General features: G+C 42.8%; 1 protein-coding gene across 2 annotated transcripts in view; it reads right to left on the bottom strand.

Moving 5' to 3' along the window:
- TMEM196 (transmembrane protein 196) overlaps nt 1–5,926 on the bottom strand; it is a 29,264-nt gene extending 23,338 nt beyond the window's left edge. Inside the window, exon 1 of one of the 2 annotated variants that reach the window (XM_088457364.1) lies at nt 4,930–5,926. In XM_088457364.1, coding sequence (XP_088313490.1) covers nt 4,930–5,100 — 171 coding nt within the window. In that variant the 5' untranslated portion in view covers nt 5,101–5,926. The remainder of the gene's footprint in view (nt 1–4,929) is intronic. The other variant, XM_088457365.1, reaches the window with a different exon arrangement.
- Between the last annotated feature and the right edge of the window lie 8,979 nt (nt 5,927–14,905).

Genomic DNA, 14,905 nt, shown 5'->3' with positions numbered 1-14,905 from the left:
GACTGGTCTAAACCCGGCGTATGAAGTGAAAGTGGGACTGAGGTGAGTACTCGTCACCGGGGGGGCATGGGGTGGGGGAGGTTAGAACAGAATACAGTGCACCGATGGCCGGCTTATAAAAATATCACAAATGTACTAACTGGCCACGGTTGCAGGGGGGCGGGTTGGCAGGCCCCTACAAGCTTCGGGCCCTTGGGCAACTGCCCAACAAGCCCAATGGAAGAGATGGCCCTGTTTGCAGGCAACAGTGACATTCCAGCAAGATACTGTAGCTGCTAGATTTAAACTAATTACCTTTTAAATCTAGCTTCTATCACACTGGAATAACGCTAATGCACTAAATCGCTGGCTATTACATATGGACCATAGTATATACTACTTAGATATGTTATAATTTCTCTATCAGATAATTAAAAAAAAAGATGCATGTGCGACTGTCCCAGTATTATGTATGACTGTCCCAGTATTATGTCCCAGTATTATGTATGACTGTCCCAGTATTATGTCCCAGTATTATGCATGACTGTCCCAGTATTATGTACAACAGTATTATGTCCCAGTATTATGTACGACTGTCCCGTATTATGCCTTTACTGTATGCACAGTTTTAGTGTCCTGGTAATTCATTTCTAGTGTTGTTAACTATGAATAATAGGCTGTCTAACGTTTATGTACAGGAAGGGTCCATTCTATTATAAACATGCAATATGCTTCCCAGACAAATGCCCCGTAATAAGAAAGGGGAAAGGAACCACAATAAGAACAATCCTTTGATAATATTTAATGCACAAAGTTTACAGTATATTAATCCCACAAGTATTTACAAACAACTACAAACTACATTAGTCTGACTGCTGATGGATACAGTGTGTCACTTTTAGCGTCTATAATAGTACATTTCAATTTTGTTGTGTATAGTTCATTAACTGGTAATTTTATTACATGCTTGAAGTCTATATTTGGAAACAAGATATCGGAGTAATGTATAACACAGTGGAGCAGGGCACTTATTATTACAGTATGTCTCTTTTAGCAATGTTACAGATTCTTTTCCACCCAGTGTACACTTAGGATTAGTCCCAAGATGAAATTTAATTTCCAATTTGATTAGATCAGTGGTTCTCAAACTCGGTCCTCAGGACCCCACACAGTTCACTTTTTCCAGGACACCCAGCAGCTGAACAGGTGTAGTCATTACTCACTGACACAATTTAAAGGATTCACAGGGGGAGCTAATTATTTCACATGCGATTCTGTGAGGAAACCTGTAAAACATGCTCTGTTTGGGGTCCTGAGGAACATGTTTGAGAACCTGTGGATTAGATGTTCAACCAAAAGCCTCACACCAGAGTTATTTTACCTTTATCCTGTTGTTATCACTCAGTCAAAGTTTAGTTTGTAAATAAAAAAAAAAAGTAAATCTGGGATTACAAAAAAAGAAAAAGAAAAAGTGACAATTAAAAACTTAGGAAAAAATAGAAAGTAATGGTAAATAAGACTATGGGGGTCAAAATTTCTGCACCTGGAGAACTACTGTACTGTAGGTTTTGCGATCCCTGGGCATATCATGGTGGAGACTGGGAGGTGACCTAAAGTGATTGCAAAAATGGGACATTTCATAAGTGTATTAGGGGAGAGTCATGGGTGTGTCTTGGAAAGTTTATGTGTTCCCAATCACAAATACAATGCTTCAGAGCCCATGTTTAGTTGGATTTGAGGAGAGTAGCTAGAGTAGACCCTAGGTTACCGCAAATGTTGATGGTGCAACCGATGATGCATATATGTTGGAGTGTTTACAATCTCAATTGCAAATTCATAGATTATGCAGCATGGAAGTGGGGATCTCACTGCTTGTACTCTCCATCACAGTGTCCAGCACAAAGAGAAGGCTGAAATTACCATTTATATATTCCCGCAACTGCTATTGCCAGGGGATGTAGTCTGGAAACCGACAGTCTAAATGCCGACCACCAGCTTCCAGACTCTCTAATCCTGGCGTGGTATTAATGACAGGCGTTGAAATTCCGACGCCTGTCATTAACCATACGCCGGAAGGCCGACGCCCGGCAAACTGAATGAAGGACAGCCGTGTGCAGGGGGGTAGGTTTAGGGCTCCCGGGGGGACTTAGGGGTAGCCACCCCCCCGGGAAGGTAAGGTTTAGGCTAGGAGAAGGGGGGGTTAGGTTAGGCACTTGGGGGGGAGGTTAGGGTTAGGCACCCCTAAGGGAGGGTTATGGGGTAGAATTAGGTTAGCGATACTTACCTTAGGGATGATCGGGATCTTCACCCTTGCCAGGCTGCCGCTGTCAGGAGTTGATGTGGCCGGCGGTAATACCTACTGCACCCATTGCCAGAGTGGCTGAGACCATGGCTGCATTAGCAACCATCTCTGAATCAGGCCTGTGTGTGTACAGGGCAACAGTGTGGCATTCTGTTTGGTACAAAGGCATCTTATCCTACCACTGGTAATATCACCTGTATGTACACATGTAATACATGTAGGCACATCCTTCTTGTTCATATGCAACCCACACCCTTTTGTCTAAGTATGGGGCTACAAAGCTCCTAGAAAACTCCTTAGCTAGGTTTATGTGTTTTACGATATTTAATTAACATGTGTGCACTGACTCCGTTATATGTAAGAGTGACAACATATTGCATGATAGCAGCAAACAGACTACTAACATATGGCTACATAACCTGTAACATATTGTATCATCATTGCTTTGCTAACTTGTCTTATAACCATCAGAACTGTCACAACAATCAATAAAAGCAGAACACTAGAATTTAAACAAAACTGGGAGGCTGACATGTACATAAGGTAATTTAGGTAATTTAAAGATAGAATTATTTCTAATACTATATGCTTCTTTCAAAACACCACTGGGCTCATGGCACCATAGGCAAACTTTAAAATACTTATAGTACACCTTAAATAATACGTGCATAAGAGCATCTAGTACAAGCGGGAAGAGAGAGAGAGAGAGAGAGAGAGAGAGAGAGAAGATAAATGATGAGAGAGAGAGCGCGAGAGAGAGAGAGAGAGAGAGAGAGAGAGAGAGAGATAAATGATGATAGACATTTTGGGGTATATTTACTAAAGGTCATCAATTATAATAGATTTTAATCGATTTAAAATTGATCAGAATCGACCTTTAGTTACGGAATCGGTATGGTTTACCGCCGGACCCATGCCCGGTGGTTGGAATCCCGACAGCGGCATCCCGGAAGAGGAGGAAATCCCGATCGTCCCCAGGTAAGTGTATACTAACCTATTTCTACCCCCTACCCCTCCCTTAGGGATGCCTAACCCTAACCTTCCCCCCCTAGTGCCTAACCCTAATCCCCCCTCTAAGTGCCTATACCTAACCCCAACCTCCCCTAGCCTAAACCTAAGTCCCCGGGGGAGAGGGGGTACCTAACCCTAGGTCCCCCCCGAAGGTACCTAATGCTAACCCACCCTTCCCCTAGCCTAAACCTAACCTCCCGGGGGGGTGCCTAACCCTAAGTCCCCCCCAGGGAATCCTAAACCTAACCGCCCCCCTGCGGCTATCCACGCTCGGCACCCGGCATTCCTTCGATCGGGATGCTGAGTGTCGGGCTCCCGGTGTATGTCTAATGGCAGGCGTCGGCACATCGATGCCTGTCTTTAGACCCTTGCCAGGATATGACAGTCGGGAGACCAGCTGTCGGGATTAGGTCCGCCGACTTCCCGACTGCATACTAATAAATATACCCCTTTGAGTGATGACTGTAGAGAAAGGTTACAATAATTAGACATTACACACATCTTAAGACATTCCAAAGTTAGTTATATAATCATAAGGTAATTGAAAGTAGGTATGCAGTGGGTTAATTACCAAAAATAAAATTCAAATATCACAATCACAGGCTGTTACTGCAACAAATATTGCTATAAGGTTTGTATTAATAATACAATATTAGTAATAATAATACTTATTTTATATAAAAATGTTTTTAAAGTAATCAACACACAAATATGTACAGTATGTATGAGACCCAAACAGGGTCTAAGATCTGCAGTACTGTATTGAGCCTCCAAAACCCGAAGTTACACTTATTAGCATAGTAAATAATACACTCATGCTGAGATGACATGCAATGTATGGCTAACCTACAGTAAGCAAAGCTGACAGCAATATGATAGTGAAATGGGTAACTGTATAGTACTATACTGTATATGTATAATATATAGTATAATAATATAAAACTGCATAGTAATATAGTGAAATGTGTAACTATACAGAAATATGTATGAATAATATATAATATAATATATAAGGAGGCATAGTTATATAAATAGTTAAATGGGTAACTGTAAATTACTATATATGTATGATATACAGTATAATATATGAAGGTGCATAGTTTTATATATATATATATATATATATATATATATATATATGTATAGAGAGAGAGAGAGAGAGAGAGAAATGGGTAACTTTATAGTACTATATATGTGTAATGTGTAATATATAGTATAATACATAAAGCTACATAGTAATATGTACTGTAGATAGTGAAATGGGTAACTGTATAGTACTATACATGTGTAATATATATTATAATCTATAAAGCTGCATAGTACAGTAATATAGTGAAATTGGTAACTGTATAGTACTATATATGTGTAATATATAGTATAATCTATAAAGCTGCTAAGTAATATATAGTGAGTTGGTAACTGTATAGTACTATATATGTGTAATATATAGTATAATATATAAAGCTGCACAGTACAGTAATATAGTGAAACTGGTAACTGTATAGTACTATATATGTGTAATATATAGTATAATCTATAAAGCTGCATAGTACAGTAATATAGTGAAATTGGTAACTGTATAGTATGTATATGTAAAATGTAGTATAATATATAAATATATGAAATGGGTAACGTACACACGCCCCGCTCCATACCGGAGAGGAGTCTCCCAGCTGCAGCGGTGACTCCGTCCGATTCCTGACCCTGATGACAGTGACAGCTCCCACCGCGATGCTGGACAAGCCCAGTCCTATCTCCAGCACAGACAGCACCAGGAGGCTCCCAATGATCTGGCTACTGGTGCACATGCTTCCCCGGGCATCATTCCTCCCAGCTCAGGCAGGGGAAGCATCCATCAGCCTCAGATCTTCTTCTTGCGTCTTCCTGCTCTGCTCTTCTCCAAACTTTTCCCACAGCACATATTCAGGAGACACACAAATGATGTATGGCAGGTACACTGCTGGCAATGGGGGTAAATAAACTACTGAAGTACCAGGCAGGAGGCATCATAGGTACAAAGCAGGAGGCATTATCGGTTCCAGGCAGGAGGTATGATACTGTGGTTTCCAGGCAGGAGGCATCAGGGCAGCCGGAGGGTTTTCATTGCAAGATGTGCAGGCGCTGTCCAGGGTGCTGAACCTTCCAAGTCACTCTGCTGCTGCCCCATTCACTTAGGGAGCTCCCTTCATTGCAGCTCCTGTGTTCTGTCGCACAAAGTCTATTCTGGAGTATGAGACTTCCCCATATGTTGCCTGGTGTCAGTATTACTGACTGAGATTTGTGTGCACCACGCAGGAAGGGCGATTGCATTAGCTAGATTAGGCATTGCCTAGGGCGACATAAAGTAGTGGGCGGCTCCAGAGCTGGAGCTCACTACACGAAGAGATACAGCCAATGTAAAGAGCCATTCCTTGCTTAGCCACTTGCTAGAATTGCAGATCCTTCGTCTTTGTAGCAGGGAGGGGGGAGGTTTAGGAGATTTATCACCTCTGCCTCTGTCAGATAACTGTGCAGCTCCTCAGCAATAGTAAAAGTGCACGCAGGATAACAAAGAACAAAGTGACTTGTCCATTTACCTGGAAGCTGCTAGCGAGCAATGCAAATTACATTAATATGCTCCTTGGATCAGCAAAGCACATGGGCTGCAGCTGGTAACACAGCACACTGACCTGAGAGAGAGAGAGACATGTAGTGTGATAGTGAGGGATACGCCCTCCCCATCCTTCACCAAACAATAACAATTTAGTATGGGAGAGTGGTTTGGGAGAGAAAAAGTAGAACTCTCTTTTGGGAGGCACTCAATTATAAATTATCATAAACATAAAATGTAACTTTTATTTAGGTATGCATTAAAAACAGATTGTAACCACAATTCGCACATCAAGTAAATATTGTGCAGCAGCTGCTATTTTGCCACTGTATTAAGGGAGTAGTTTATTCTCCATTTCCTCTTTAATTCTATATGGGTACCTGGGATAAGTGGTACTCTCACTGGCTGGCGCTCCGCTTCTATTAAACAATATATAAGTGCATATACATACCGACATTTTTAGTGGATGTCACTAATTAAGTATCTATATGTTACATGATCCACACACTATGGGACTGATTCAGAGCTGAACGCTCTGACCAGAGCGCTCGCTCTGAATCAGGGCCCTCCTACCTTTTTTTGGAGCGTCCTCATGGACGCTCGCATAGCTGTGGGTTACCACCCACAGCTATAGTGAGCGTCCTTGATGATGGTCCATCGCGACCATCGGGCTTGCGACGGAGACCCTGCAGTAGGGTCTCATTGCCGCAAGCCCTGGAGTGATTTTGGCTCTATCAGAGCCAAAATCACTCCCACTGACATCACTAGTGCAATTTAATTTATTTTGGGTTATAAATACCCTAATGATGCTATAACCAGCAAGCTAAATGGTGACTACACCTCCATTTTTCTTCTGGTAATATCTTGTAATATTTCACTAGCTGTCCTACTGGTGAGATTACCTTTTAATAGTTTTTGGTCCTATGTTTTGCGTTATTATTCCACATTAAGGTCTTTACTTGATGTGGAACTGTGGTTACAATCTATTTTTAATGCATACCTAAATAAAAGTTAAATTTTATGTTTATGATAATTTATAATTGAGTGCCCACAAAAAGAGAGTTCTTCTTTTTCTCTCCCAAACCACTCTCCCATATCTGTATATACTCTCAGGGGAGCACCTTCACGCCTGCTATTTGTGATATGCTGATTAGGATTTAACTTCCAATATAGTGGACTTGTATATTATTATTCTTTATCTAGATCATTTCTACCATCCTGTGCTCAAATTATATCCTACCCTCCCCCCCCTTCTTGACAGTAACAATTTAGTGCAAGTTTAGTTCAGGCACTGGTTTGAAAAAGAGGTGAGTACACTATCTTCACATATGGAATCGGTATGAATTACCGCCGGATGCAAGTCTGGCGGTTCAAATCCAGACAGTGGCTGGCCGACATGGCTGAAAATCCCGGTCGTCCCCAGGTAAGTATCAACTAACCTAACCTAACCCCCCTAACCCTCCTTAGGGGTGCCTAACCTTAACCTCCCCCCCAGTGCCTAACCCTAATCCCCCCTCTAAGTGCCTAAGCCTAACCCCCCCTTCCCCACCGCCTAAACCTAAGTCCCCCGGGGGGGTGCCTAACCCTAAATCCCCCTGGGGGTGCCTAACCCTAACCCTCCCTTCCCCTAGCCTAACCCTAACCTCCCGGGGGGGTACCTAACCCTAAGTCCCCCCCGGGTGCCCTAAACCTAACCCTCCCCCCCGGGGCTGTCCACAGTGGCGCCCGGCATCACTTCGATCGGTATGCTGGGCGCCAGTCTCCCGGCATTGGTAAAATGATAGGCGTCTAGATTTAGACGCCGGTCATTTAACCCTCGCCGGGATAAAGCAGCCAGGAAGCCGGCTGTCGGGCTTACGTCTGCCGGCTTCCCGACTGCATGCCTCATATACAATTCAGTTTATAAACAAAGGGAACGATTCAATTCAGCGTGAGTGCCTGAAGCTATTCAATTGTCTCCATTGTGCCCTAAAGTCTGGAGATGCAGGTTACAGCAGTTTTGCCTGCTTTCTCTGACTTATGTGCCGGCCATGATGATGCTGTTACCGCATGCACTAATGGCCTGATTCAGCAAGGAACGTAGTTGCTTACACGCACGCAATTGGCTCGATTAATTAGCACTGTGCATGCGTATGCATCGCAGGGCAAGTGCACAAGCCAAACGCTGCAATCAGACTGCGATCACAGACAATACGCAGATCCATGGCAGAGTGATTGACAGGAAGTGACTTTTGTGGATGGTGACGTGGGGAGGTGGCCGGGCGAACGCAGGTGGGCCAGTGTGATTGAACGCCGTTGCATAGGCGTGCATAAATTATAGTGCAGCCAGAGGCCTCATAGCGTGCGCTGAAGTAAGCAATTCCTGAGTGCAGTCTGACCATACCTTAACTGTGCTTATGGGTCCGATGTTACTCAATGTTACCGATTGTTTCGTTATGTTGCCCAACTATACGGATGTGAGTAAGGGGAAGTGGGTGTCCTTATGTCAAACTGCGATCACAATGCGAATGCAAACATTTACATATCACCGCTGATATTAGCAACTGTGCTGCGTGCGTATAAGCAGAATAGCGATCCTTGCTGAATCCGGCCCTAAGCCTGAAAACAGCATTGCTGCACTAGTTTAGTTGGATTTCTGCTCGCACCTCAGGAGAGTTCCAGCAGAAATCCTCTAGTCAGGGTTAAGAGCACGGTCAATTGAATAGCTCTTGGAACTCATTCCCAGCATTATTCAACATCACACAGAATGGAATCGCCCCACAAGGGTGCACGGTGTAATTTTTACACTGGCTGAGTACAAATGGTAACAAGGGAATTCCTGTTTCTCCAGAACTCTGAATAAATTCTGTGTTGCAGATTTATCCTCCAGTAGGATTTAAAGAGCAGCAAATTAGATACTTGTTCCTGTTTGTTGGCACTGTCTGTATCACTGGTAGAGATGGCCAATTAGAGGATCCAGAGGATTGATATGGAATTGGGATATTTGTATTAAGTAAGCATAAAAACCACTAAAGTAATATTGATCTTATATTATTTTTATGCGCAGCTTAAAGAAAAAGAAGAAAAGAAAAAACAAATGAATCCACACATGTGCAGAACAGGTCAGCACAGGTCATGCAGGTGCAGGGACACTGGAGAGTGGGTTAGGACTGTATTGGACATGGATATTGATCTTTTTGAAATATCGATCTTCAGTGACCATTACTAATCAGTGGTTACCAGTAATAGAGCTAGTGTAACAGCTTGCTAAAGTTTAAAAGAAAAATACTATAGGTATATTTATTCTTAGGTGCCTATTCATGATGTTAAATGACCCCGATAATTAACATTCTAACTCACCGCAGCTGCTGGAAAAATTCATCATTGCCCTGGTGCGGTGACAGCTGATGCGAAATCAGCTGTCCCCGTGAGCAGTGAATATTTTCTCTGCTCCTTTTGGAGCAGTGAGGGGACTGCGCATGCGTGACCTACAGGACACACATGTGCACCAGAGATGATGTCCGGCGGAAGGAGCCGAACAGGGGCGGATGGATAGGGAAGGAGCGGATTGTGAGCCCAGAGCAGGAGCATTTGCCATCTGAAGATGTCAAATGCTCCCACAGCCAAGCTTCAAAAATATTATATTTTCGTAGCTTGATGAATTCTGTCCCCATACTAGACCACTTCTTAAAAAACCTAATTTAGACCCCGACTGCATGACCAACTACAGACTGGTATCAAACCTCATTGAGAAAGTCGTGGCAATACAACTGAAAACCCACCTGTCTACCCATGATATTTATGATATTTATGATCCATTCCAGTCAGGATTTCATGAGAAGACATAGCATTGAAACAGCCCCGGTATGTATGCTTAATTTTTTTATGGCAAGAGACATAGGTGATTGTTTAATCTTAATCCTTCTGGATCTCTCTGCAGCATTGATACCGTGGACCATGGGATTCTAATTGAGTGCCTGAAAAATTTCTGTGGACTGGATGGCACAGTCCTTAGCTGGTTCAAATCATTTCTGACCGGCAGGTCACAGAGAGTTTCTTCTGGAGTAAACTCTTCATCACCAGTGTCACTTCCATGCAGTGTCCCACAGGGTTCTATACTATCACCCATTCTTTTTGCAATATACATGCTACCATTGGGTGAAATAATCAGACGTCATGGCCTGGTCTACCACTGCTATGCAGATGATACACAACTGTCCCTGTCCTTTGCTCCAGGTACTAAGAACCCCATAACAACCCTAAATGGCTGCCTAGCTGAGCTCCAGTAGTGGATGAGTGCCAGTTGGCTGCAACTGAACCCTGGTAAAACAGAGGTCCTTATGATAGAACACAGGATAAGGCTACAGCATAGCCAACCAACAGGACTTACACTTGGGGGCTCAGAGTTAAAAAACACTGAACATGTGCAGGCTCTTGGTGTTGTCCTGGATAGTGGCTTGACACTTAAACATCAGGTATTAGCCACAATCAAATCCTCATTCTTTCATCTGAGGAACATAGCCAGAATCAAGCACTTAGGATCTCATTCAGAGTCGGTCGAAGCGGCCGCACGGTCGTATAGAAAATGGGGCCGGATATGAAAATGATGCACACGCATGTTGCATCCCTAAGGTCGGATCGTTAGCTGGCCGACCAAGGGGTGGATGCGGTCGGATTGCTAAAAATACGCCCACATCTCGTACGCATAGTGCGTCATCTCCGGCTACATAAGGATTAATCGCGAGCATCGTATGCCATCGGAACTAGTCGTAGAGCTCAAGGTTGACCTGACCCTCTCTTAAGCTCTACGATCATGTCAGTGTAAAACCTCCCCTGTCACGTGTGCCATGACACTACTTTGTTAATTATGCACTCCAATAAAACGCCATTCGCATAATGAGGCACGCCTGCATTTGGATCTCCACACCCCCGTTTTCAAGCACCTTCCCATGTTACCACCCACAAACGCCGCAATCTGTCACTCAAACTACCGACCTGGGGGTGTTCAAGGAGAAAGAAATTTCTGATCGTAGCCGCATTGCAAAGTGTACGCATGCGCAGATCAGCAAACATCGGCTGCGTACGACCGTGCAGCCGCTTCGACTGACTCTGAATGAAGTCCTTAATTCCCTCAGAAGATCTGCCTAAAGTCATACATGCATTTATATCACCACGCCTAGACTACTGCAATGCCCTCTATCTTGGTCTCCCAGCAAAAGAATTGCACCGCTTGCAGATGGTACCAAATGCAGCTGCCAGGCTATTAACCAACCAGCCCTGCTCCAGCCACATAACACCCATTCTCTACTCCCTTCACTGGCTGCCTGTCAGATGGCAAATTGTTTTCGAATTTGGCTTATTGACTTTCAAAGCCCTACATGACCAGCGTCCAAGGTACCTGAAACAGCTTCTGATTTCTTACTGTCCCACTCGAATTACTGCGATCCAGTGATGAAGAACTATTAACAGGACCTAGAATCTCCCGGAATTCATCTGGGGGTTGAGCTTTCAGCTTTGTGGCTCCGACTCTATGGAACTTACTTGGCCACACAATTTGAGAGGCCTCCACTCTAGAGTCCTTCAAAAATAGACTCAAGACTGACCTATTCACCCAAGCATTTCACTGGTGTCCATTGTTACGCTTATTTTGTATTTTGTGCTGTAAAGGCAGATGTAAAGGACTTTAAGTCATTTTAGAAGCAAAGCGCTATATAAATAAATAACATTATATTTGTATCTGATAAGAAACATTTACATGATACATTCTGCAAAAATATAAATTCTGTATCATAACTATAATAACATGAGTTTCTTTGTATACATCTTGATTGAATTGTGAATACCCATCCGCCATGCCAAGGTGACCTCATTCAGATGTCAATTTATATTCATTTATAAACAACATATTGCCTGGTTCCTATATGAATTATTTGTAGATTTGAAGCTTTAAAAGAAAAAAGTTTCACGTTATAGAAATGAATATAAATTGCAAATGTAGATAAGCATCCAAATGAGGTCACCTCAAAACAAATCCTTGGTCCCAGTGTTAAAATGCTTTATTTACCTACCAGTCTTTTTGCTTGACTACACCATATATTAAATTTTTGTGTAACTTACCGTGAAGAAAGGAGGCATCTTGGGTAGTAGTATCCAATACTCCAAAAACATACTGATACAGTAGGTTAATGAATAAACCCTGGTGTGAGTGTATGGTAGAGAAATAGTATGTAAACTCTGCTGGGGCTGGAATTGATGAGGATTATGAAATATTCTCTTATAAGTACTGGATAATATGGTGGTGTTATATATATAAAGGTTAATAATAAATAAATAATAACATTTTCCAATTGACAATCAAACTGTTGGCAAATCATTTTTATATATTTTCTATTGCATTTTTTGAACAAGATAGCCCAATTTTAGACTGTGCCATTAGCTAACAAGTATTTTTCTGAAATATTATAATAGTCTTTGATGTATTAATTGTCTCTGATGGTAAAGTATGTAATTCATTCACCCATGTCATGGAGTATCTTAGCTTGTGTTAAATTCAGAAATCTATATGCTTCTAGAGTCACTGATACATGTAAATGCTTTCATTTGCTCGTAATATGCATTTGAAATGATGGATTTTTTTGTTCTAAACAATGGTTAATCTCAAGCCTACATGTATGTACACTTGTGATGCTGACATAAAACTATCCCACACATATATTTCTTGTTAAACTTTTTAACAAATGTGCTGCTAGAAGGTACAAAATGCATATCTATATAATAAGCGAGAAAGTGTTTGTGTGTGTGTGTGTGTGTGTGTCTATCTGTTCGTCTTTTATGCAGGGTCAGAGTTTTTTACCTATATCCACCAAATTTGGCATGGTGGTGTAGTTTGACCAGGATTAGATTTTTTTGAACTTTGGCAGGGCCACACACTGTCACACAATCCCATGAAATCGGGACACTCTTAATTTACACAGGTTCTGGGGCTGAGGGGTCAGCTTCATACATACACTGTCACACTCTCAGCTCTTCCAAAGTGCTGTGTTATATCACTTTTCCAACAGCCGCATATATGAAATATGGAGTTAGTCATCTTTCTATGTTTGCATGATAAATATTGACATTAAACAGTGTGCATTACTAGCATATCACTCACTGTCTCATATGACAGCATCAGCTTGGGGGTCTTAGCAGAGTGCTTGGCAGGCTCATGAGCAGCATTCAGACTGTGGCAAGCAGCATAATATCCACAATCTTTGATCCAGGCAAATCTTAGCATACATAGATTACAAACAGCAGGGGAGATTGATCGCAGCAACACATTGCCACTGCAGACGGGCCCCCTTCTATCCGGGAACGGGGCTCCAATCTCGGTATTCCTCCCCTAATGGCAGCCCTGCTAGACATGGTCTTCAGTGTTGGTCTGCAGAGTGATTTCGGAGGGTGATTAAGCTGCAGATACAGTGACAGGGATCATTGGGAATTTGTGCATGCACCTGATCCACACTGCCCATGTGCAGAAAGGGCCTGCGATCAGTCCAGCCGCAGACTGTCAGTGATTGACCGTCTGCTGCCGTTTCTGGGCAGGCATGGTGCTGCAACGGGCTCCGTTTCCCAAAACAGAAGCATGTTGCCGCCGTTGTGGGGGGAGGTGGAGAGGCTAGTATCTTCCTCGGCTGACAGAGATCTCCTGGCTTCTTTTACTCATCTGCAGTGGCCGGCTTACGTCACCTCATGGTCACTCAGCTGGCCGAAAGGAATCACACACAAATGATCCAATTCTGCGCCCATGGACGCAGCAGAGATCAGTAATGTTTGCAGGAGGCATGATGCTTCCTGCTGCATAACCATATTACAGCTATCACAGCTGATAACATGTTAGCAGCTGCGATAGCATATCCCTCCACAGCTCAATCATCCCCTCTGTTCTGCAGTGATTTCTTAAACTCAAGTGATTTTGGAAGCTACACTGATTTCTGTTCTGTATGTCAATCTGCTCCTGATATACCCCATTCCAAACAGTATGAGAATACACTGCCTACACTGTCATTTACCTCTAATTTGCAGTTAGCCAGCTTATAGGCGAGGACAATGTAAAAAAAATGAAGGCTGCAGGTGTACTTCAGGATCCACTCTTCAACCCAGGCAACGCCAGGTATACCAGCTAGTTTATTTAATAATTCTACAAATTCTGGGCCTGTTTCAGCAGAGGACGGTAATGCATGAGCGGCTGCGATTTCTTTCAGATTTGCTGCTGCGATAATATGCAAATGATAGTTTCAATCTTCTCCTTGTATAATTGTAATGGAATACCACCATCGACACAACATCATATGGATGGTACAGTGGCCCTCATTCAGAGCCGCTCGTTAACAGCAGTATGCTCGTTGCGTTCCGATGTTGTGACACAGCGCATGCGCCGGTGTAACACTGCGCATGTGCGTACGGCAGATTGCGAGTTTTTTTTCACTCGTTCGGCAACTTGCGAATGTGATTGACAGAACAGGCCGTTTTTGGGCGGTGACGGGGGTGGAGATGGAAAAACGCAGGCGTGGCGAGGCGTTTTTGGGGCGTACATAAATTAGCTCATGCGAACGTCCAATGTGTTCGTACCAACTCATACGTCACTGGCTGATCCTCTTTCCGTTCAAACTGCTCGCACAGCTTAGGGTCTGGATTACTCGACCACAATGGCGATGGCCTTGTCCTTTTGCCCGGGCCTCCACGATGTTTCATCGATTTATCACGGCTTGTCAGATAAACAATCAACTTTGGATTGAAAACCAGCTTATTTTTTTTTTGTTTTTTTTCACTTTGTAATAGCACAAAACCGTACACAGCTGAAAATCTCGGCTGCTAATTTCAGGATTACACAATCAATTAGCGTTTTTTGGTAGTAATGTATTATACAATTTGGTTAGTATTTTTGCATTTTGTAACAATATTGTACTCATCTTTGTGTGTATTGTAACCTTTTGCATTGGTTTTTTTTTTTTTTTTTACATTTATTCCAAAGTGTTTTTTAAAGTAACATTTTGTTTTAACCC

The sequence above is a fragment of the Taudactylus pleione genome, unplaced genomic scaffold (genome assembly GCF_031769625.1).
Source record: "Taudactylus pleione unplaced genomic scaffold, aTauple2 ptg000758l, whole genome shotgun sequence".
Taxonomy (NCBI): Eukaryota; Metazoa; Chordata; class Amphibia; order Anura; family Myobatrachidae; genus Taudactylus; species Taudactylus pleione.
Note: the sequence above shows the minus strand (reverse complement) of the source record. Positions and strands in the feature narration are given on the sequence as shown.